Genomic DNA, 22,921 nt, shown 5'->3' on the forward strand with positions numbered 1-22,921 from the left:
AAGTACAAGTCTTAGCTGATGTCTTCAGCTGGACATGGCCCCGGCCTCAGTTGGGTGGTGGGGGTATGTGGCGAGGTGTGGCGAGGTGTGGTTCGTTGCGTGGCTGCGGGGGAAGCTGTTGTAGTCGTTGTTGTTGGTGGCGTATGGGCGGGTGGGAACTGAAAAGCTGCAGGTGCGAGTATTGTGGAAACCACAAGAGGAAATAAAGTGTATGTTGACAAGTGTGATAATGTGGTGGGGTCCCTCATTCATGCCACATTTATGTTTTAATGCTCTTAGTACTGCTGTTTATTTCTAACATGACAGTTCCACGTTAGAGCTCTGCAACATTAAACTGATACATTTAAACATTAAAGGTTGCTGTCAGCCTAATAAAGGATTTTTTATTCTGGCGATTAAACAGGCATTGTTGGTGATAGGCTACAAATGTAACTAATCAGTTTTCTAATCTGTGTTCCAGTGTCTGTAAGTCCAACAGTGTAACTCATCAGCATTTGGACTAAGTGTACTTGTATACATGCACACTGCAGTGATAATGTGCTGCACAGTTTACTGTAAGTGGGCTTCATTCAGTAACGTTAGCTTTACTGATCGCTTATATAAAAGTTATTTCTTCAGGAGAGAATCTATATCAGACTTAGAGGAAAGCAAATAAAAGAATCATGATTTTAAACTGAAGCTCTTCAGCCAGACAGTAAGACCCACTTCACCAAACCTCTCTGGTGCCTTATTGCTTCATTTTATGAACCTCAATAGTGGCGGCTACAGTAGATATATATACAAAAATGTCTACTCCTTAGTCTGCCAAGCTCTAGGTTCCAAAATGCATAATGATGCAAATAATCATAAATATGGCACTGCATTTCCATGTTTTGTGCACTAAAAGTTAGTTAGTATGTTGATACCTGAAGCCTGTGCCACCTTCTCTATTTTCAACCCCAAACAGAGCTGCTTGTTTGTTTTTTGTTTCAAAAATGGCTCTTGTCTAGAAAGTTCATGAAACCAAACAATTTTGAAGCAGTTTTGCTTGTTTTATCATATAGCTATATAGAAACCACCTTCAGCAAACACATACTGCAACAAAAATGTACTACATGCACAGGATGGTTCACTTGTGCATATACCAGTTCTGGACTATTTAAGAGAGCATTCTCAGACTATACAATACTTTTGTTTATTTGGCTCCGTGGCATCGTGCTGATACTTTCAGTGTTAGTGGCAGACAGAAGCAGGCTTTACATTTTTAAAACATGTCCTTTGGCTGTAATCCTTATTAAGCTGCATAGCATAACCATGACATTTAATACTCAGTAATAAACAGCTTTAAAATACCTACAGAGAGGCCAGTTTAAAAAGAATATTGACATGTTTTTGAACAAGAATCAATACAGCTCTGGGTCTTGGTGTAAAGCAGCAGAGATTATTTGGGTTTTCAACACATTTTCAGTTGCAACCATCTATCTTAGTCCACAAGTAGCTGTGAAAGGACACTTGATATCTGCAGTGTTTAGCGGAAAAGGGAAAGAATAAATGGTTTATGAACCATTGACCTCTCACAGACTGGCCTCTACACTGTGACTCAGATCTACAGTCTCTCTATAAAGCCCTTTTCACATCTCATAGAATGAAGGGAAGACCACAGGGAAAAACTACACACTTCAAATATGGTCTATAGAGTCAGAAAAAGAGGGGAAAGGGAAAAACTTTCTCTTTTAAAATACATTTTATTATGTAGAAACCAAAGACAAAATGTACATTATTAACATCATAATGGTAATCACAGACTGACGTTAATGAAGCTTGAGTTCTTTCAGAGAGTCGACTTCACACATTAGAAATGCTAATATCTTGTTCTAGTGTTGCAGTCAGCAGGTATAAAACAACACAACATGTTAACATCAAGAAAAACAATGCTATGATACAAACATAAAAAAGACTAGATTTCTGCATTCAGAATGAACCTCTATAAACAAATCCACCTACCCACACCCACTCGCACATATGGGTAATGTTAATGTAGTTTCAGTAAGAGGATTGCTTTAGGCCTAATTCTAATGGGATGTGTAGCAGGATTCACAAAACAACTGTACTTCACTCTGAGAATTAACTTTGTAATATACTACACAAAACATAGACGAAACACGAAAAGTAAAGCGTAACGAACGAAATTAGAATAAAGCAGACACTGTGTGCTGCATCGTTTCAGCCTCTTTTTAGTGTAACTAAACTTTTCTGACGAGGTTACCCACCTAGAGTTATCCTTAAAGGGTTGATTTTGAGACAGAAAGCTGTGGTTCATGTGTTATTTCCCCTTCAATCGTCAGTCTTCTTAACCCATCACGAGTGTCATACAGTCAATCAAGAAGCTCTCTCAGAGGCCACTTGTGAACCAGGCTCCCCCAGAAATTACTGACTGACAATCTCCCCTCTTTAAAAGGCCAGATAATAATCTGATGCTTCAAATCACTGCACCAAGGTGATTTCCATTATTGTCTTTAATTAAAAGTCCATCAACATATTGTTTCATGCCAGAGCATAATAATGACTCCTTAACAATGGATCTCATAGGCAACCTGTGATCCGAACAGGAGACTCTGACTGAGGAAGAGCTCTTCTGGGTCTGTTGTTAGGGGCCCCTCTCCCCCATCCGCTGGGTTTCTGCGTAGTCCCAATCCCCCCGATCGTGTCAGAGTCTGAACCATTTCGTGATCGAGGAGAGCCTCCTTCATGCCCTTCTGTTGGACAAACCCGCTCATCATGGGACATGCAGACGAAGTGGAACCCAGGACCGGCTTGGCTCGGTTGAGTACGTACATCTCGTGGCCATGGTCATCGCGGTACTCCTCCAGCTGCGCAAAGGTGGTGGGTCCATCAGAGTAGTCGTTCACATAGAGGATGCTCTCTTCCTTGCTCGTGCAATAGGAGCCAGTGTCATCTTTCTGATACTGCTGGTGACGAGTGTAGATCATAATCAAGAGGAGAACAGCAGTGAGTGCCAGCAAGGAGATGCCAACAGCAATAGCAGTCTGTGTGGCAGGGCCCAGGGCATTAAAGTCCATGCTGTCTTGCTCATACAGAGGCTCCTGGCTAACATCCACAACCTCAGGCTGGTAAAAGGAGTTGGACGAAGATGAAACATAGGAGTGAGTGTTCAAACGAGGCCAAAACTGAGATGAATAGGAGGAAGAAGACATGTTGACTGCTAGGTGGAAAGTAACCCTAGCCACACCACCAGGGTTCCAGGCCTCGCATTCGTAGCGCCCAGCATGTGCTACGGTGACATTGCTGAGAAACAGCATGCCGCTGCCCATGTCTGGATCAAAGCTGTCCCTCTCACCACCTTCCTCAGTTCCACGTACAGGCCCGTGGATTGCTCCAACACCTCCCACCTTGATCCCCCCACTGCTTGGTAAGGCTGTCACCGCTCCACCGGCCCCAGGCCTAAACAGCTCCCCATTGGGTCCCAGCTCTTGAACCAGGCCTCGAGGTGACAACTGTGGTTTACCATGGGAGGCTTTTTTCCAAGTCACTTGAGGCTGAGGGTATCCCGAGGCCTGGCAGGAGACTCGAAGACTCTCTCCTAGGCGAACGGTCAGGTGGCTTGGCTCGAGCTGCACTACTGGAGGGATGCAGACCAGACTGTTTGGAGGTACCTCCACCAGGCTGAGGTGGGAGAGGCGAGGAGGTTCAGAGCACATTAGCCGACGCTGCTCTGCAGAACTCAAGAGACGCTGTCCGTCTTCGCTTATCCAGGTTTTCAGCCAGCCAAGAGCGCAATCACAGCGCCATGGGTTCTCTATAGGGGAATGAAAGAAAGCAGTTAAGGAAACAGACATAAACGGAACGCAGTTTTCAAGGTCAAAATTAACCTAGCATAAATCTGATAGCATGGTGGAAAGTAACCCTGGCCACCTGCATGATCTACTGAAGTGGATTTGTTAAATATATTTTTTTGTTCATGTAATATCAACTTTCTAATTCAATTCAGTTAATCTATCCATCAATTCTCTTCCACTTATCCAATCAGGGTCAAGGGGGGCTGGAACCTATCCCAGCTGCTGTAGAGTGAGAGGCGGGGTACACCCTGGACGGGTTGCCAGCCTGTCGCAGGGCTACCACAGAGAGACAGATAACCATTTGCACTCACATTTACACCTGTGGGCAATTTAGATTTACCAAGATTTCAAACCCAGGACATAAGAAACTTCCAGCAGAACCAGGCTCTGCCGTGACCAGTTGAGGATAATGGGAGTGAGACAGGACAAAAAACATATTGTGGTGCTGTGGAGTTCTTTTGAGCCCACCGCAAGACCATGGGCCTTAGTAATCAAGACTAAATCATTGTTCATGTTTATAGTCACAGAGACATCATAGAGCTGTTTAAATAATAACAAAAACAGACTGTGTACATTTTTTACACTCTTTGGGACATATAGACAGTGACAAAAATGTCAAACTTGGAGAGAAGTTCACTCTTTGAATCCATTAATGCCTCTGTCATTAAATGTAATGAGTGTGAAGTTGGGATTGTTGCTTTCTTGGAAGTTACAGTAAGGGTCAGTCCAACTTTAGAAAAGTGTGGGAGGAGGGATTACCAGATTTTATCTGAGTAAACAGGCTCCTCCACATGAGGTCCCATTAATTAGCTGTTTTGTTAATTTAGTTGGCTTTTTCCTCTGGTTTTAATTCTCGGAAGTCTGCCTGCTGTGACCCGCTGTTATAATTTCATTGGTAGAGTGTGAATTTCAGTGGTTGGAAATACATTATTGCAGGGGTGTGAGTTATTCGGAAGTGTGGAAAGAGAGAAGTTTTTCAAGGCACCTTGAATTAAAATCAGTGTTGGATGATTCTATCATATTATAGTAACACTTAATATAATCTAGGAATTCTACCCACCTGTAACACGGAGCACCTGCAGACTGACAAGCGGTTTGAGTGATGAAGCTCCCAGGGTGCGGAGGTGATTCCTGCTGAGGTCCAGCAAGGCCAGAGACGACAATCCAGACAAGGCTTGCTCAGCTAGTAGCTCAATGCTGTTTTCTTGCAAGTGGAGTTCCTGCAGACGCTGCAGACAGCAAAAATGGCACAAAGCAGGGGAAGCAGAGGTAAGTATAAAATGTGCAAGTTCATAAGGGATAGAATTATCCAGTATAGTGACAGGAGGGTGTCTCAGCTCCACCTGAGTCAGTCTGTACTGTATTACCACATGCTAGGGATTAAGGAGACATCAGTCACGAATAAGACTTAGGCTACGTTCCCACTGCAGCTCTTAATGTTCAATTCTGATTTTTTGATCAAATCCAATTTTTTTGTCTGCTTGTTCACACTACAAATAAAATGCGACAGCAAATGCGCTCTAGTGTTAACCCTCAAAGCGGCCCGCATGTGCAAAAGAAGACGTCACACACAACTCGCTCTGTTTAGACCCAGACCAAACAGTATTGTTTGACTGATGGCCCTTAATATAAAGACTTGTTTCGGACTTTACGTTTCCCAATTTTGCTTTAAGTTATAAAGTTATTTTGTTATTTACATATGGCCCAATAATTATCCTTATTGCTGTTTTTTGAGGAGCGGTGCTTCAAAGGATAGTTGCAGATTTCTGTCAGAATCTGCAGATTATACAGTACAAATAAAATGTTCACGTTTCTCCAACGTTGTCTTCCCAACAGTTTCACTGGATGGCCAGGAAGCGTTCGCGATGTCTTCTTGAGCGCTTCTCCGGCGCTGATAATTGGCGTCTGGATTTAATGCAACATGACCATTCAAACAGCAGTCGCTTTCTAAAACATCAGATATGTATCGGATTCAGTACCACATACGAAAGTGACCCAGGTCGGATTTGAAAATATCGGATTTGTGCCGTTCACACTGTCATACCATGATTGGATATGGGTCACATAGGGTCAAAAAAGTCAGATTTGATGCGCTTTCGCCTGCAGTGTGAACGTAGCGTTAAATTTGAAGACATCATTCTGTAAAAACATTCTATATTTGTTTCCTAGAACACCTATTTCAAAGTTTGCATTAATTATTTCCAACTAATACATTCGGGCTGACACAACCTAACCTGTAGTCCTCTGAAGGTGTGGTCCTGGACTCGAGTGATCTGGTTGCCGGCGAGATACAGGATCCTTAGGTGCTCCAGACCCCGAAACATATCAGAGGTAACCAGGTGGATGAGGTTACCATTAAGGGCCAGCTCCAGCAGCTGCCCCTGCCCGAGAAAAGCCCCGGGCTCCAGGGCTGAGATGCTGTTGTTCTGCAGGTATAGATAATGGAGGCTGCCAAGGCGAGTCAGGTCCTGAAGACGGATCTGCACTATCGCGTTGTCCTGGAGGAAAATGGTCTTTATGGACGACAGGGTAAATGAAATTAGCAGAGTGATCACACATTGATTACATTAGGGAAACAGAAGATAGGATGTGAGGTTTCATCTGAGGTTTGTTTTGTACAAGAAAATGAGTGTGGCTTATAGCTGTGCTGCACTCAGCGGGTAGAAATTAACCACACAATGGATTAAACCAGAAACAGATCCACCTTGAAACACTGTCTCACTGGGCTGTGCATGTTAAATGTAGTCATGTGTGGTGTTCCATATACCGCAGAATGAACTAGTTCACAGTTATGATAATCTTACTAATTCTAATGATGTCTGTATGCTCTAAACCTATCATCGGTAATCATTGTTCATCTGCTCTTTCTCAAATCTGGCATATGTGTTGCTGAGAATCCAAATAACATCCAAAGTATGTAAGCTTCAGATAGGTTTGGCTGAGTGGTTCTCATATCAGCTCACTTGTCTGCGATCCTACTCTCCCAATAGGATCCATCACTAATTTCAAGTCATAATGAATACAACATGATTTTAATTGAGTAAAATGTGTTGACTTAACAAACCGGAACTTTGACCCTGAGAGATCTGCACTCCACTGTGAGGCTGGAACAGCGACAGCCGGAGGGACAGCCCAGAGACGGCTGAGGGTATGCTTTACTATGTTACTGAAAAGTTTCGAGCCTCTGTTTCTGAACCAGATCTGCCCCTTTGCCCTACACGTTCAGTTTCAAAACACCGGGTGAAGACATAGACATTCAAAATCAGGCTTCATATTGAGCCTCCACAATGAGTGATGTCACAGTGGCTAGGTCCATCTTTTATTTACATCTTTTAGCTGCAGCCAACAATCTGCCTGTTCTGCAGAGCCCCACTTTGAGCCGGCACAGTGACACCCACGCACATTCTGCAAGTGCAACCTTCTTGTTGTCAGTATATGATTACCTGCATGTGATGTGTTTAGGGGCCATCTGTAAATTGAGAAGGACATGGGTTATATTCTGCCTGAATGAGCACTGTGGTAGTAATGGTAGTTGGTTGCGTTTCACGTGTCTTAGTCAGAAATCACAGGTCTTTTAAGTCAGCATATCCCCAAAAAAGAACATTAGACTGAGTTTTTTTTATGAGACGTGCTTTCTGCGTTGGATCTGGCATGCACAATTTTGCAGCTTGATTGGTAATATGCATTCATCTGTGACGCTTCCTTGGAAGAAAACACGGGGGCCACGAGGTAAAGTGTGATGGACGAGATAGACCTGCTGATTGAGGTTAATGGAACAATTTATGCAGGGCATGCTTTACATTAATATTCATGAGCTGCAGTGATGTTGGGGGGGGGTGTTGAACCCAAGAGGAAAAAAAAACCACGGCATAATGTTAAACATCTTCGCAACAGATGATCAGAGCTGTGCAAGAGTCGCGCTCTGAGCAAGAATGAATAATTACACAGCCAACAGCGCAGCCCTTCCCTAAGGCTTACATCAAAGAGGGTCACGGTGAATTGATTAACCACAATCATTTCAGGGTAATAAGAATGGATCAGAGAGGAAGTCAACTGAAAACCTCTGGTGTGCATGTGTGTGTGTTTGGATGGGGCGGGGGCACAGGCAACTAGTGCTCTAACATACAGTCCAACTGACCTCGGTGACAGACGGGATGCCCTGTGGGATTTCTTTGACCCCGAGAGATCCGCATTCCACTGTGAGGCTGTAGCAGCGACAGCCGGAGGGACAGCCCAGGGACGGCTGCGGGATGAGGACTAGGATGATCAGGATTAGTCTGGAGAACCACAAGAGGCCCATGACGGCTTTACAGTAGGTCTTCAGAGGCAGAACCTGAAAAGATGGGAAAAAAGGGGAAAACATTTCTCTCTTCTTGGTTAATGCACTTTATTCTCAAAGCGGAGACTGACAGCAGCTCCAGATGTGCTGTTAAAGCATATAACTGTGAAATGGCAAGGGAGGATTGACAAGAAAGCAAGCAAAAACAAGCGTATCTCTTCATCCCCAGCTATTATCCATTCAACTGTGTCTATTCTGCGGGACTGCAGCAGCTTCTATTATAGGCTTCAATTAATTAAAGATGTGATAAAAGATGTTCAGGTTGCCTCAAGGACCTCTCTCTTGTCTGCTTAATGCATGCACAAACACACTCTCCCTCATTTTCGGTCTCTTTCTTTGTCTTACAATCACGCACACACACAAATGTGTAGCAAAGAGTCACGGTCTCTGTTTTGAACTCTGTAATCTCAGAAAGCACATTTACCTCCTCAAAGCAACTCTCCAGTGGTAACCAGCTCTAATCATCTGATCAAAACCATCAGCATCGGCTGCTCGCTGCACCTTACAGCAACGTCTTGCTTTGATATAAACCCATCGCAGAGCAACTCATCCATGCACTTCTTTTTTTCCGCCCGTTTTTTTTTTTTTTTTCTTTTTTTTTTTTGCATCTATACGGTCCAGAAGGGATTTATTGTTCTGCTTGGTTGCTCACATCAAAACTCAATGCTGGCCGGCAGTGTTCAAAATAGTTAATCTGCAGCAGGTCACACAAGGATACCGGAGGGCTGGAGATGTAATATGCACTGAAATGTCACACTGAGCCTGTCATTCTGTCCCCGTGACAGCAGGTTGATTTACCGTGCTTTACTGTGCCACCTGCCTCGTCCTGGAGCAGCTTCTTCCAGCAGAGAAGACGATGTCTCATTGATCCAATCTAAAATCTCACATTGTTAGAAAACATTCGCTCGTACCCCGGCCCCCGTTAAGCTTGTCTAACTTGTGAAAAATCCTAGTTTACTTAAAGAGTCTCCCGGACAGATAACTGATAGTATTTGCATCTTGCTCGGAACGATCTGAAGATTGTTTAGTCTATTAATCATCAGAATGCACACAGCTCTCATTAAAGCTAAATGATGAAAGGGTCCTGTGCCTGAAATAAACTGTGACTGATAAATATTTCATTTGCCGGGTGTTTGAACTCTTCTGTCGGACCGATATCAAGCCTGTCCACGCCATAGGCAGCGTTATAATCCAGACGAAATGCCTAAGCGTAAAAGTACTGGGATTGCTGTTTCAGTGGCTGAGAAGTAATTCTCAGTGCGGTCACGCTGCAGTATTAAGCAAATACGAAATAAAACTGGATTATTTTTTTTTTAACATTGTGTGTTTCATTTAGAGCACATTTGCAAGGGTAGCCAGCTTGATTAATACAATGTGACCTACATAAGCTTTTCAATCGTCTCCTCTCACCAAAAAAACACTTATTAACAAAAGCATGCCATTTCCTCTCTGGAGCTCGCCAAACAAGCATGCAGAGAAATTAGGTATTTCTATTGTTGGGAAGAGAAAGCACAAAAATTGAATTCTGAATTAGGCCTTGGTCTGTCATTGAGCCTTTGTTACTTCTCACAGTGAGATGACTTCTAAATAGCTTTGACTTAACTTGAAAAGTGTCAGAAGGGGAACCGGAGAGGAAGACGCCTGCCCTCGGCTAAGAATACACTCAGAACAGGGTGCACAGTCAGATATTTGTTGTTAGAACATGAGCCCAACATCAATGCAAACGACGCACTGCCAGAATACAGCTCGTGCATTTCTCTCCTTGCTTCCAGGGCTGCTCAGTTTTTTAAAAACCGCACGCATACAGAGTCTGGATGGCCCACACACAAAGGGTACCCATGGAGTCATCAGGTTCTGCAAACTGAAAGGACTCAGTGACAAAAATAACACAACGGGCGGGGGCAGGCTTCTTTAAATAATGCTGCTGACACTTGTTTTGCAGTACAATGTATACTCCACTTTTTCTAGATTCAGCAGAGACTTGACTCTTATCTTTTGTTTTGCTGATGTGGGATTTTGGTGGTAAGAGGTCAATTTGTTCATTTCTGTCTCGGTAATCCCTCGCGGAACACGCGGTAATCTGCACAATCAGATGCTTGTTAGCTAAGCCTCTGTCTGTGCTGTCCACGTTTTTGTGGAGGGAGGCGCTTTGTTCGGCATAAAAAAAAAACGAGGTCAGCAATATATCTTTATTGACCACGTGGGAAAGTGTACATAAGATGATTAAGGCTTGTTGGTTTGTAGAGCGAGCCAAGAGTCAGGGAGAGAGCGGCCGCAGAGACCTGCCAGGGCAGATGTCAGTCAACAAATGCCAAAGGAAATCTAATAAACCTGGCATCACACAAAGCCCTGCTCAGCATTCACCAGCAGCTCCTAACGTCCGCCCACGCACATCTCTGCAAACATTATTTTGCACTGGACTTGTTTATTTGGGCATTTCTGAATTACAAATGTCTCTTTTGCTCTTGACACAATGATCTGTTTCTGCAAACAAAATCATCACCCACTGGTGAACAGTTACATTCTGGCTGACCAAACACTCACAGCGCCGACAGCTCGCTCTTGTTTTTGCCAAGAAGGGTAGGTGTTGATAAGTCAGAGGTGCAGCAGACTAGCCAGAGTGCTGGAGGCGGGAATCAAAGTTCACATTCCCGCGTTGCCATCGGTGCAGGTCGGCCTCATCCGTTGTTATGGTAACTCTCGCAATCAGGGAAGTTTCTGCTTGCAGGGCCTGAAGGCCAGCCACAGTTCCTGTGAGCTGCTGTTAGGCAAACAACTCTGCAGAAATAGAAGCTGTCATTTCCAGGGGAAAATTGCTCACAGGCACTTGAGCTATGTGATGACCCAGAGCTAAATTGTAAATTCTCTCTCTCACTCTCTTTTTTTGGTTCTGAATCTCTTTCTCTTTTTCCAGCTTCAACTTTTCCCTCCCTCTTTCTCTCCTTGTTCCCTTCACAGTTTCCTTGAAAAGCCGCCATCATTTTCCCTTTCCATAGTCTCTGACCTCTCTCTTTTCTCATCGCCTGTCCTTCAGCTCTGACTGACAGGTGCTAAATCATTTGTCTCCGAGCATCCTTTTGTCCACAAATAAACCGAGGGCCAAGGCTCCGGCAGTGCACTGTGGCACTAACCCAAGAGTAACACACTGACTTTGAGAGAGAGTCTTGTTGGTGCGCACCAAAATGCACAAACACACACAGGAGCGCTCATGAACATGCAAAGCACGCCTACAATACAACACTCATATACAAGCACCAGCCACCAACGTTCAGGGACACACACTCTTGACTGGCAGACGCACACACACATGGAGGAAGACGCTCATATGCTTATGCGCTCGCACATCTTGTCTACAACCAGCAGCAGCTATCATCATTCACAGACACAGACAAGTCAAACACTCACATATTTTTGTGTCAGCGGTAAAGGAAGCTCTGCTCAGTTAATAAGTCTGCATTGATTTCTTTATTTTTCCACTATTACTCCGTCCAGTTGGGCTCTGCAACCATTGATTTTCACCGTGAAAGCAGTGGGGAGGGGAGCTGGCATTTGTGAATGTCTGTGTTGAGGAGAAACAGAGTAAATGACTGCATGTTGCTTATTGCTGGGTTACTTGTGTGTGTGTGTGCCTGTCTGTGTGTGTCTAGCTCACTGTCAGGTTGCCTCGAGCCAAATCACCCTCTGAGCAGCAGCAGCACTCCGCCACCACTCCCAGAGGAGCATTTACTCTAAAACCTTCACTCCCTCTCCGCGTACTAAGACAAACTCGATAAATCTTTGCTATTTAAGAGTTCACATGATAAACTGCTGTGACACGTCTGTCTGTGACGTGGAGGCTGTTGTTGCTAATGTAAGCTGGCAAGCAGATAGACTCTGAAGGTATTGACATATTCTGCACGGAGCCTCGAATAAACCCACAAACTCTGATTTTGTTTTGAGGTTCATGCGACGCTTTATACAGGCTGCTGCTCTGGCTGAAACTGCAACCATGAGCGGAGCAATTTAGAAATATCAGCGTACGGTGTCTCTCGCAGGCTCAACAAGTCTGTGTGCTGGAATCCTTGCAAGTCAGTTTGATTTGCGACTGATAATTGAGAACTAAAAGCACAGCGGCGACTGCAGCGGTGCATAATCAATATTCCATTCCATTTTCTACATAAGATTTATATTTATGCCTTCGTGGTCTGGGAAGGGTGGCTGAAACATCACGTCATAATTGCTCACAGCTCAGGAGAAGGTTTTCGACCCGTTTTAGCCTTGCGACTTGTTTTCTGTTGCTCCATGCCTTCTTTTTCGTTTTTTTCTCCCCCAAATCTGGTTAGTATGATGAAATACAAGCAACACTGCAAAAGCAGTGTGTCAGAAAATGTCTGACATAAAAATAAGGCTGCTGCTATATCACATGTATATCTTATTATATATGAATAGAACAAACTAATGTGGCCAAAAATGTAACAAGTTTAAATTCATAGTTTTTTAAAATGCATTTTAAACCTTTTTTCTAGGGTGTGCTTTTGCTTCTGTTTTGCTATTTTAGACAATTAAATTGTACTCAGACAACAGGTGTAGAGTGCGACCCTAACTGACAAAGTACACACAGCTAACAATTCAAAGGAAACCAGACAAAGTAATAAATCAGTCATTGTATTTGTACCACCATGAAGGTGCTGTACACAGTCCACTATATACTGTATACTGACCATGGATGGATTTAATGCAAAGCAAAAGCATTTCATTTTCACTAACCAGGAACCTTTTATAAAAGAATACAGAGCATGAAACTGCTGCCCACTTACTAACAGACTACATGATTATAATAAGAGGCAAACACACATACATCAGTCTGGGAACCTCACTAACTAGCCTCTGGGAGGAGGAGCCAAATTTCCAGATCTTCTGCTTTAGCCACGATATCAGTATATCCAGGTCTATGCTTGCTATTTGATGGATTGGTGATGGATTATCTGCTCAAACATGATTGGTTAAGTCAGATTCAGACCACAAATACAATGCAGACAGTTTCAGTTAGCAAAACTTTGGCCCATTGTCTTCCGTTTCTTCCGATTCAAAATCAAATCAAATCAAATCAAATCACTTTTATTGTCACATCACATGTGCAGGTACATTGGTACAGCACATGTGAGTGAAATTCTTGTGTGCGAGCTTCACAAGCAACAGAGTTGTGCAAAATACAAAAATGTAAACAAGCAAAATACAAATGTGGAGACACTTGCTTGTAGACGCTGCACAAACAGTGAACACCATGTTTAAATCTCTTACAAATTTTCTAACAAGCTCCAAAGTTACAGCACTTTGTAATAACCAACATTAGTATATGTGTGTGTAAGCAGATGGACGTTGTCTGGACGGCCTTAATACTTGTTTTTAAAAAAACAGGTGGGCTGTCAGTGACATAAATCACCACACTGTTAACCTGAACGCCATGTTTCGTGTTCTTTTTTCACTAACAGCTGAGCTTTGTTTTCACTTTGAGTTGACTAGCTTTTAGGTTAGGAGTCGGCACCTGCTTTGGTTTAAGCTACAATGATTAGACAAGTGCAGCAACTGTATCACAGCCGCCTTTATCATTTATGGCACAGATTCAACATTCCCCAGAGATTTTGGTCCACATTGATGTAATAGCATCACACAGTTGCTGCAGATTTGTCAGCTGCATATCCATTATGCAAATCCCCTCTTCCACCACATCTGGGGATTGTAGAGACCATCTGACCTCATTGTCATGTTCAAGAAACCATTCGGTATAAGATGATCTGAGCTTTATGACACGATGTGTTATCCTGCTGGAAGCAGCCATCAGGAGATGGGTACACTGTGTTCAATACTCGGGTAGGTTACGGTGTTTAAATAATGTTCAAAGTGTGCCAAGAAAATATGCTCAACAGCATTACAGCAGCAGCAGCAGCCTGAATCATTAACATAAGGGAGGATCGATCCATGCTTTCACTTTGTTTATGCCCAGTTCTGACCCTACCATCTGGATGAGAAACAGACTCATCAGATCTAGCAACATTTTTCCAATCTTCTGTTGTTTACTTTCAGTGGCCCCATGCGAATAGTAGCCTCAGTTTCCTGTTGTCAGCTCACAGGAGTGGCACCTGGAGTGATCCTCTACTGCTCTAGCCCATCTGCTTCAAGTTGTGGCTTCAGAGATGCTCTTCTGCCACCTTAGTTGTTACAGGTGGTTATTTGAGTTGCTGTTGCCTTCCTGTCTGCTCCAAGCAGTCTGGCCATTCTCCTCTGACCTCCGGTTTCAACAAGACATTTTGGTTCAGCGAATTGCCACTCGCTGGATATTTTCTCTTTGTTCGACCGTTCTGTGTAAACCCTAGAGATGGTTGTGCAGGAAAATCTCAGCAGTTTCTAAAGTACTCAGACCAGCCCCCGTGGCTTTCACAACACCACTATAATGGTCACTTAAATCACCCCTCTTCCCCACTCTAATGCTCGGCTTGAACTTCAGCAGATCGTCTTGATCATATCTGCATTCCTAAATGTGCTGAGCGGCCAAAACTGAGTGGGTACTTAGAGCGAGCTGTTTCTTGTATCCAGTCCTTATGATAAGCCAAACTAACTTTGGCTCTAACCTCATCTTTACAGCATGGTGTCAGTCTTCCTGCCTGAAGAAATTATAGTTAAGTGCAAATTTTGAGAGAACAATAAACATAAATGAGCCAATTGTGTGTTTGTGTATGCGTGCCTCAATTACTCACTTAGTAAACACTGCTGGCAGCAGGCTGTGTCACCTTTTCAAACACAACGTCACACATACGCATGTGCTCTCTCACAACTTTTTTCCATTTTCACAGACATTTTCCTCCAGCCTCTCTCTGTCGCACACTGTCCATTCTAATTGTCAAGCTTGGTGGATGCGATCAGTCCTAGCCGTTTCTCTCACAGTAGCCGCATCTGACAGGCTGCCTAATTTGCCCCAGATTAAAATAAGCAGTTTGACTGATTGATTTATTTTAATATTTATATACATTTTGGTCCGTTTTCATCAGTCGGGCTTCAAACCTCTTGTTTTTCTGCTGTGCCCAGTACGACACTGACAAACACCACTCACGTTTGAAGGTTTAAGGATGGATGAGATCAGACAAGTTTGAAGGCAAATGCTGGGAAGACAGATCATCCTGTATGGCAAAGCAGAACAATCCCTTCCATTCTTATATTTCCCTGGATTTGACAGAAGCATTAACTTGAATGGATTTTCTTTTTCTATGCGACTGTTTTCTTTTAAGCGGCTGCCCCCCCACCCCCTCCCCCATTGTTCTGGATGGACGAATCTGAATTGTAAATATTGTTTATAGCAGTCGAGTTGAAAGTGCAGGTATTACTCAAGCAGCAGTGAAACTGTGTGTGAAAGCGTATGTGTCCAGAAATGAAATGAAATGCTCCGATAATGATTGCTTATCATCCATCTATATTGCACTTCTGTAATACTTGGGTGTGCAGTGGTTGTCTGCGGTAGGAGCCACTGAATCCTCATAAATTATGTTTCTTTGTTGCCATGGAAGTGACAGCATCTGCTGACTCCAAGTAATGGATGTCAGGTGTGTGTCAAATTGCACTCTGACACCTAGCCTATACTGTGGTTATCTGTACAGTCTGGCATACAGGCAGGAATTAATGAAACTTTAACAGAATCTGCTTCTTCTTTTTGCTCATGAATTTCTTATTTCAGCTGATCTTTGCCATCTGCCCGTATCAAGTCAGGCCAGAATTGAGGGTACTATACAATTACAGCCATGAGACATTTCAGTCATCATTGTCTGGCAGACAGTAGCCAATGAAAAATTAAACATCTCTGCAGCCGTAAGAAGTCAACTTGTCTGTATGGATATGTCCACGGAAGACAGATTCCCCACCCTCAGAGTTAAACAAACGAGGTCCTATCTAGGGGGGGGGGGGGGGGGGGGGGGGGGGGGGGGGTTGCTGTTTGGCTCCACACCGCTTCATGTGCAGAATAGCAATTAAGCAGAGGCAAGCACATTACAACTCTTGACATTAGGGAAGAGAGACGTCTAAAATTCCAAATAAGAAAGCAGGGTGGTCTTCCTGTAGGGTTACACTACTGCATGCTAATCATATATCACTCTTGGTCCCTCACTTTAAAATATCTCCAATAGCAGCAGCAGCTCGTCAGATAATCTGGATATGCTGCAGCTCTGTCTGCAGTGACATTAGTGTAAGTTGTCTGAAAGGTATTCTACAGTCTAAGAGAACTGTTTAAGCATCGTAGCGCTGACACATGAGGACACAAAGTACAAAGTTCCAAATCACTGCTGTGACCGGATTGCTAATTAATCACGCCTGGAGTTCTGTGTCAAGACAAACAGCAAGAACCTTTGACAGCTGGTCAAACAGTGATGACCCAGTTTATCCGGCAGACCCAGTGCAGTGAGATACAACCACTCTGCAGCGGAACCCAGAATATGTGACGCTCATCATTCCTCAAGTTTTTTTCTTTTCTTTTCTCTTTGACAGGTGTTGATTCTGTTTCATGGCGGCTGCCTTTTGTGCTGCTGTTGAGCTGTATAGGTCATTATTTATTTATGTGCACTCACTGGCCCATTTGTTAGGTACACCTGCAAAGTATAATGTTGTGCAATGCAATAACCCTGTTATAGTAGTCATGTATACAAAGGTGAGTTTTGAGTGATGCGTGTGTCAGTACGGAATTGGACTTGCAGTATTTGTACTCGATATGTGTGTTATATGTGTTGTATACCGGGAGGTATTTACATTTTTTGTCCGTCTCATGTACAATCATTGTAACAAAAAAGACAAACAAACAAAAATCTGGCATCTTGCAAGGAGAAGTGAGCAGATGCACCAGATTGATTTGAACTACACAAGCATACACAGCAATAACAAGTGATTTAGCACACACACAGTTAGACAGACTTTCCATGTCAGGACTTTACACTAGGCTGCTGAATTTGAAGTCTGTAGGGCGTGTTACTACCCCCCCCCCCCCCCCCCCCCACACACACACACACACACTCACAAAAATAATACAAAGACCAGGTTAGATACTGCTGTAGTATTAACACTATACAGAAACGAAAGGGTCTTATTTTTTTTTTCACTTCAATTAACATATTCTAGGAACGGTTATATGTCACCTATAAGTTTAAGTAACACGTACTCACAGACAGGGGGAAAAACAACAACAACAAAATCCCCAAAAAGGAATAAAAATATTAAAAATGGTGTTCTCCCCAGCTTCAACTATGAGATGATAATAATAACATTTCCCAAAACAAGCCACCTCTTCTGTTTTACTCCCTTTCTGGTATCTGTGTGAGTGGGCTGCACAGTTTTCTGTTACTTCAACACAGAAAAGGAAAAAACAAACAAACAAACAAACAAACAAACAAACAAAATCAACCAATGTGGATTTAAATCAAACGTCAAACGGGGTCGCTAACAACCGGCAGTATGAGATACCTCAGTCTCACTATCCCAGGCGAGAAAGGAAAGGAAAGCGCATTTAAAACCTACCCTTTTCTTTGCGTGCACGGACTTGGTCTCGGCAGCAGCGGTCGGGCGACTTGAAAGAAAAACTATAATAAGAATTTTTAACAATAATAACAATAATTTAAAAACAAAAAGAGGAATTCCACTTGAAATCACAGCAGGGGAAAGCGTCGGAACATTGTTTCCCTCCCTCTGCCCTGCTCGCTCCTGGCTGGGCAGCGCTGAGGAGTCCACACAGGCTGAGCTGCTCTGCTGTAATTGGACGCTGCGAGCCGGAGGAAACTGCTCGCGTCTGCCAGGGCTGGACTTCAGTGCTGATGATGCTCCATTAAGACTTAAGACTCTTGTCTCCCTCCTCTCATATTATTATGCGGCTTTGATTCGTATTCCCCCTTTCCCCCTGACTTTATCGGTTGCTTTCTTCCAATAGTGACCCACTCTTCTAATTATCTCTGCTTGAACGGACTCCCTCCCCCTTCTCTCTCTCTCTCTCTCTCTCTCCTTCTCGCTCTGTGTGCATGAGTGAGAGAGCAATAGAGATGGAGATCCCTCACTCCTTTTACTCTCATTTATTCACTTTCATAACACACTAGGTGATCCTCTTGCCGCCGTCAACCTTTTGTTACAGTTATTTTTAAGTGACAGTTCCACAGCAGCAGGAAGGACGCTAAAGAAAAAGCGCCACGTTACTGTGAAACAACACATTAGCAGGGAGGGAATCAGAGTGGTTTCAGCACCACGGACAGCGGCCTCGTCTTTTATTGTGAAAGGTTACGGGCGTGTAAAATGTGATCATCCATGGTCTACTGCTGAGAAAGAGACGCTCATCATATATTTCCGGCTGTGACGACGACAGGAATGAGATTCTGAGTTGAAAAAGTCCTATTTCGATCTGGCCAAGGGCAAGAGAATCCAAGCTGAACCGCCAGCCTCTCAATATCCTGAAAAACCACACTACTCAGTCATACTGCAGACACAGTTCATTACCGGCTGTGTGGCAGAGGATGATTTTGAGCACAGGTTACATTCTATTTTGCAGCATTTTGCAGTCTGCTGTCTTGTACTGTGGCACAATACAAACAACTTTAAAGCTACTGACAGGTAAATAATGTAAATCAATTTGTTCTGCTCCTCTGACAGGTGCCATCCACTCAACAGCAGCAGTCGTTCCCAGCAGGAAAACGTCCCTGCTATGCTGTTATTAATGGCAATTTTCACAAACAGTTATTGTATTAGAACACCAGTAACAGCCCAAGGCCTCCAACATTCCCAGATCCCAGTCTGATCAAGTTTGTATGCGACGTGCAAGAAGAAACCAGATCCATGGAGGTCCCACTCTAAAACCCACAGAACTCAGAAGGTCAGCTGCCAACGCCCTGGTGTCAGAGGTTCTCTGTTCATATCCTGGAATGGTGGGGACCTACAAAATATTAGACAGGTAATTTAAATATGGTCTGATTAGTGGACAGTTCTCATGGAATTTGGCATTCCTTAAAGTTTTCTTCCCATTGCCTTTCCTTAGGAAAGGCTTATTTACAGCCACCCTGGATCGCCATGGAAACAACACTGGTCCATCCTTTGAGTTAGGTTCCATATTTATTCTTAAACAATCATAGGTCAGTGTTAGGTGACCTAAAAAAATTCTTTGAAAACACGGACCAGACTAAAAAATTGGTGAAAACGCAACCAATGTCCAAAGAAAAAAAATTGAAAGACATTCAGAAAGCCTACACAACTATTTCCTTGACCGTTTCACTCATAGTGGTCACTACAGTGGACAGCTATTCAAAGGGTGTTTTCTTGTATTTGCGTCAGTGTTGATGGCATACTTGCACATAAACCACTACATTGGACTGATGTGACGCTTCATACCCTGCCACCCACTGGTCGTTTAATGCTACTATAGGTGTATAAAGTGTTTCACTGTAATTATTGTTATTTAACACTGTCATGCATGAATTATGACAACCTCAATCAGGATTTTTTTCTTTATTCATCTTTTCATGCCTAAAGAATAAAAATACTTAAGAAAAAAAAATCCTGATTGAGGTTGTCATAATTCATGCATGAAAGGGTTAAAACCACTTTTTAAAAATAACATGAAACTCTGGCTTCTTGGAAGGAAACTGTAATGAATTGAGGGGTGGTTCAAAACCTTTGCACAGTACCGTATATTGGACATATTGTGTCCTACTCAATGAGCTCCCAGCTCCTGTATCAACCATAGACTGTTTATAAATGATAGACATAGCCACCGTGGAGTTTGGACTGTAAAGTTAGCATTTGGAAAAGAACCATGACAATATTGTTTTTTAGGAATCAGATGTGACCATATCTAGATGAAAGGTTGACATGCATATTTGCCAGATGACAAGCTTTGTTAGCGATCTGATGAATATCTGCTAATGAGTGCTAACAGTCTAATCCTATACTCACCAGCTCTGTTCCATTCTCAGCAAGCCTGATTATTTTTCTTATAACGGCATTAAAAAATACCCAACAGTACAAACACAGTCAACATGTCCAGTCTGATGAGCCAAAATTTGCAGGGGTGAGGCCTAACAGACAGCAATCAGCTACAGGGTCCTGTCGATTAAAGCAGCCACACTTTTAGATTTTATGTCTTACCAGTATCGATGATGCATGAGTTATTGAAAACAAATCACCCTCTGTACAGTCGTTAGACATAAACTATCCAAAACAATTAGTTTAACTAGGCTGTAAACATAACTTATAATGCTATTTAGTTGGCCATCTTACAAAGAGAGTCTATGGGGACTGACTTGCTTTTGGAGCCAGCCTCAAATGAGCGTTAGAAGAACTTGGTTTCATTTTTTATCCAAAGACGTTACAGCTTGATGTCAACAGCACTCGATTTATCGCATTTTAAATAGGTTTAAACAGCCTACACAATTACTGAATACAGAATTAATGTTAATGTTGATGTGCATTATACTCCTTAGATTGACAAAATATGGTCATTTAGACTCTTTATCCTCTGACACTTTAATGTACGTATACTGTGGCTCTTGTGAGAAATTTAATTGAAATAATTACAAAGAATGAAAAAAACATAGTTTGCATGTGTCAGGGGGCACACAAACAGACATGTCTGGAGGTTAATGAAAATCACTAGTGTCAGTCAAATTGTAAATTGGGTTCACTTTTATCCATAACTTTCAACTTAACGATATCCACCTCTTCTAGCTAATTTTCTCTTTCATCCATTAAACTTCAACTTGAACAGATAGGATATATAAAATACAGTTAAATGGTTGACTCAGTGTTTTTGTTAATAAATAGCTCCAAATGCTAATTATGCAAAATGTCAAACAGGATGAAATTAACGATGTGATCACATTTTTTTCTTCCAATGGGTCGATCGTCTCTTCACTGTAATATCATTATGTCATTATTCAAAGCCATAACTCAGAAACAGGGAGGTTGTAACTATATTTCACCTGGGGGAAGCCATTGAATCAGCTTCGTCACTAAAACTAGGTGCCCTCCCTATAGCTTGAACCTGCCAGACTGATATGTGTGAGTCATCCACTAGTTAGAATTTGCAGCATCTTTGAAGCAACAGTCACGTTTCAAGCACCGTCTACACCAGCGGTCTCAGCTTGGTGTTCTGTCAGAATCAGCTTTATTGGGCAAGGATAAATACATTGAGCACATTTGATCCAGTCCTTTTCAAGTCTTCACTGTAAGTTGGGATTCTGGACAGACTTGGCTGGTGGGGGCATTCAGCTGTGAGGTGGTAATTCTTAGTGATGTGCGGATCGATATTGATTGATATTGATACCAGTTATTTATGTTCTAGAATCGATTCTCATATTAAAATATCGATATTTTAGTAATTTGGGGTAAATTTGTAGTTTATCATTAACAGGAACACAGTGGAAAGAAACTATATCATTTGGAAGGAACTACTTTCTCTTACAGCTGTATGAATGTGTGGCAGCCCCTTGGCATGTGCACTCACAACAGCAGCTGAGCATAAACGGAGTTGTGTGTAGACGTATATTTCCTCCACAAACAGCCAAGATGCGGTTTGCGATACATGTGGCAAGACAGTGAGGTGTTGTGGCAACACTACTAACCTTGTCAAACACCTCAGAGTAAATCATATCACAGAATATGACGAGGTGAACTGAAGAGGAGGAGAGGAGAGGGACAGGTGCTGCTAGGGTGAGGCAGACGTCTCTTGGAGTCCTTTAGTGCTGCAGGCAGGCAGCGTGTTCAAATAGCTCACAACTTCAGGTTTTTTTTATTTCTATATGATAATTCTGCATTATTAATAATAATAATAATGGATTGCATTTATATAGCGCTTTTTGAGACCCTCAAAGCGCTTTACAATTCCACTATTCATTCACTCTCACATTCACACACTGGTGGAGGCAAGCTACAGTTGTAGCCACAGCTGCCCTGGGGCAGACCTATTAAACAATAGGAACAAGTAGTCTGATGCCCTGTAATCATAATGAAGCTATAATTTGAAATACAATAAAACATTAAGTTTTTGCACAAAGTATCGGATCCGTATCGTCGATACCACCCTGAATTTTACTTGGTATCAGATCGGAAAGGAAATCAGTGGTATCGTACATCACTAGTAATTCTAGTTATTCCAACTGTTTAATGGTTAAAAGCTAGATAAACCTGCTTTTAGCTGTTTTAACTGAACATATTACCTACTAATTTAAGCTAGCAGTTTTAGTCATGCTAATTATTTTAGCTATTTTTTTGATTACTTTTAGGTAAACTATCTTTGACACTCCGTTGTTATTGTAATTCTCTTAGTTAGTCTTTGTACATTTTTTTCCCAAAATCTTTTTATATAATTTTACGCTAGCAGTTATATAGCAGTTAGCTAACAGTTTACATCACTTTCTTTACTTGCTAGCCAGTTTCACACTCTTAGTTACAACAGGTGGCATGCCTTTAGGTGTTAGGGTGTGTATTTTTTATTTTTTTTAAGTACTTATGCTGCACTGAAATATTACCATAAAACCCACTGCCACTGCTCAAGTCCACCTGGTGTAAGCTGTAGTTTCCAAACCTGGTTGTGAATCAAAGACACACATGCTCCTGTGTGTCTTTGATGTTGACTTGATCGCACGCTAATCACACAGTAGTTAAATCCGTGCTGACCCATATTTAGCGTTGCTTGATTGACAGCTTGTGCGTGCATGTTCGAGCACACACGCATACGCTCATACTTAAATGTGCACTGATG

General features: G+C 42.6%; 1 protein-coding gene across 2 annotated transcripts; it reads right to left on the reverse strand.

Annotated features, from left to right (window-relative positions):
• Window positions 1-1,704: 1,704 nt before the first annotated feature.
• On the reverse strand, window positions 1,705-17,836 carry LOC146554161 (leucine-rich repeat-containing protein 24-like). Of its 2 annotated transcripts, XM_085254562.1 has the most exons (5): window positions 17,704-17,836; window positions 7,975-8,169; window positions 6,071-6,349; window positions 4,897-5,065; window positions 1,705-3,796 (listed from the first exon to the last, which is right to left on the reverse strand). In XM_085254562.1, the coding sequence occupies exons 2-5, from the start codon at window positions 8,134-8,136 to the stop codon at window positions 2,550-2,552; spliced, it is 1,857 nt and encodes a 618-aa protein (XP_085110688.1). In that variant the 5' UTR covers window positions 8,137-8,169; window positions 17,704-17,836; the 3' UTR covers window positions 1,705-2,549. The 2 variants fall into 2 exon arrangements, with proteins under 2 accessions (XP_085110688.1, XP_085110687.1); XM_085254561.1 differs by lacking the exon at window positions 17,704-17,836 and having other exon boundaries at window positions 7,975-15,426.
• Window positions 17,837-22,921: the final 5,085 nt, after the last annotated feature.

Source organism: Mchenga conophoros, linkage group LG18 (genome assembly GCF_057382185.1).
Source record: "Mchenga conophoros isolate Kocher_MC1m ecotype Shallow Benthic linkage group LG18, M_conophoros_male_GT1.1, whole genome shotgun sequence".
NCBI lineage: Eukaryota > Metazoa > Chordata > Actinopteri > Cichliformes > Cichlidae > Mchenga > Mchenga conophoros.

What these genes read in the sequence shown, in the direction of transcription:
- LOC146554161 (XM_085254561.1), bottom strand. Translation starts at nt 8,199, where the DNA reads ATGTTTTCCCCTTTTTTCCCATCTTTTCAGGTTCTGCCTCTGAAGACC. An exon ending in ACACCTTCAGAGGACTACAG is followed by an intron (nt 5,066 to 6,070) that starts GTTAGGTTGTGT and finishes TGCTGTCTGCAG; the next exon opens with CGTCTGCAGGAACTCCACTT. An exon ending in GCAGGTGCTCCGTGTTACAG is followed by an intron (nt 3,797 to 4,896) that starts GTGGGTAGAATT and finishes ATTCCCCTATAG; the next exon opens with AGAACCCATGGCGCTGTGAT.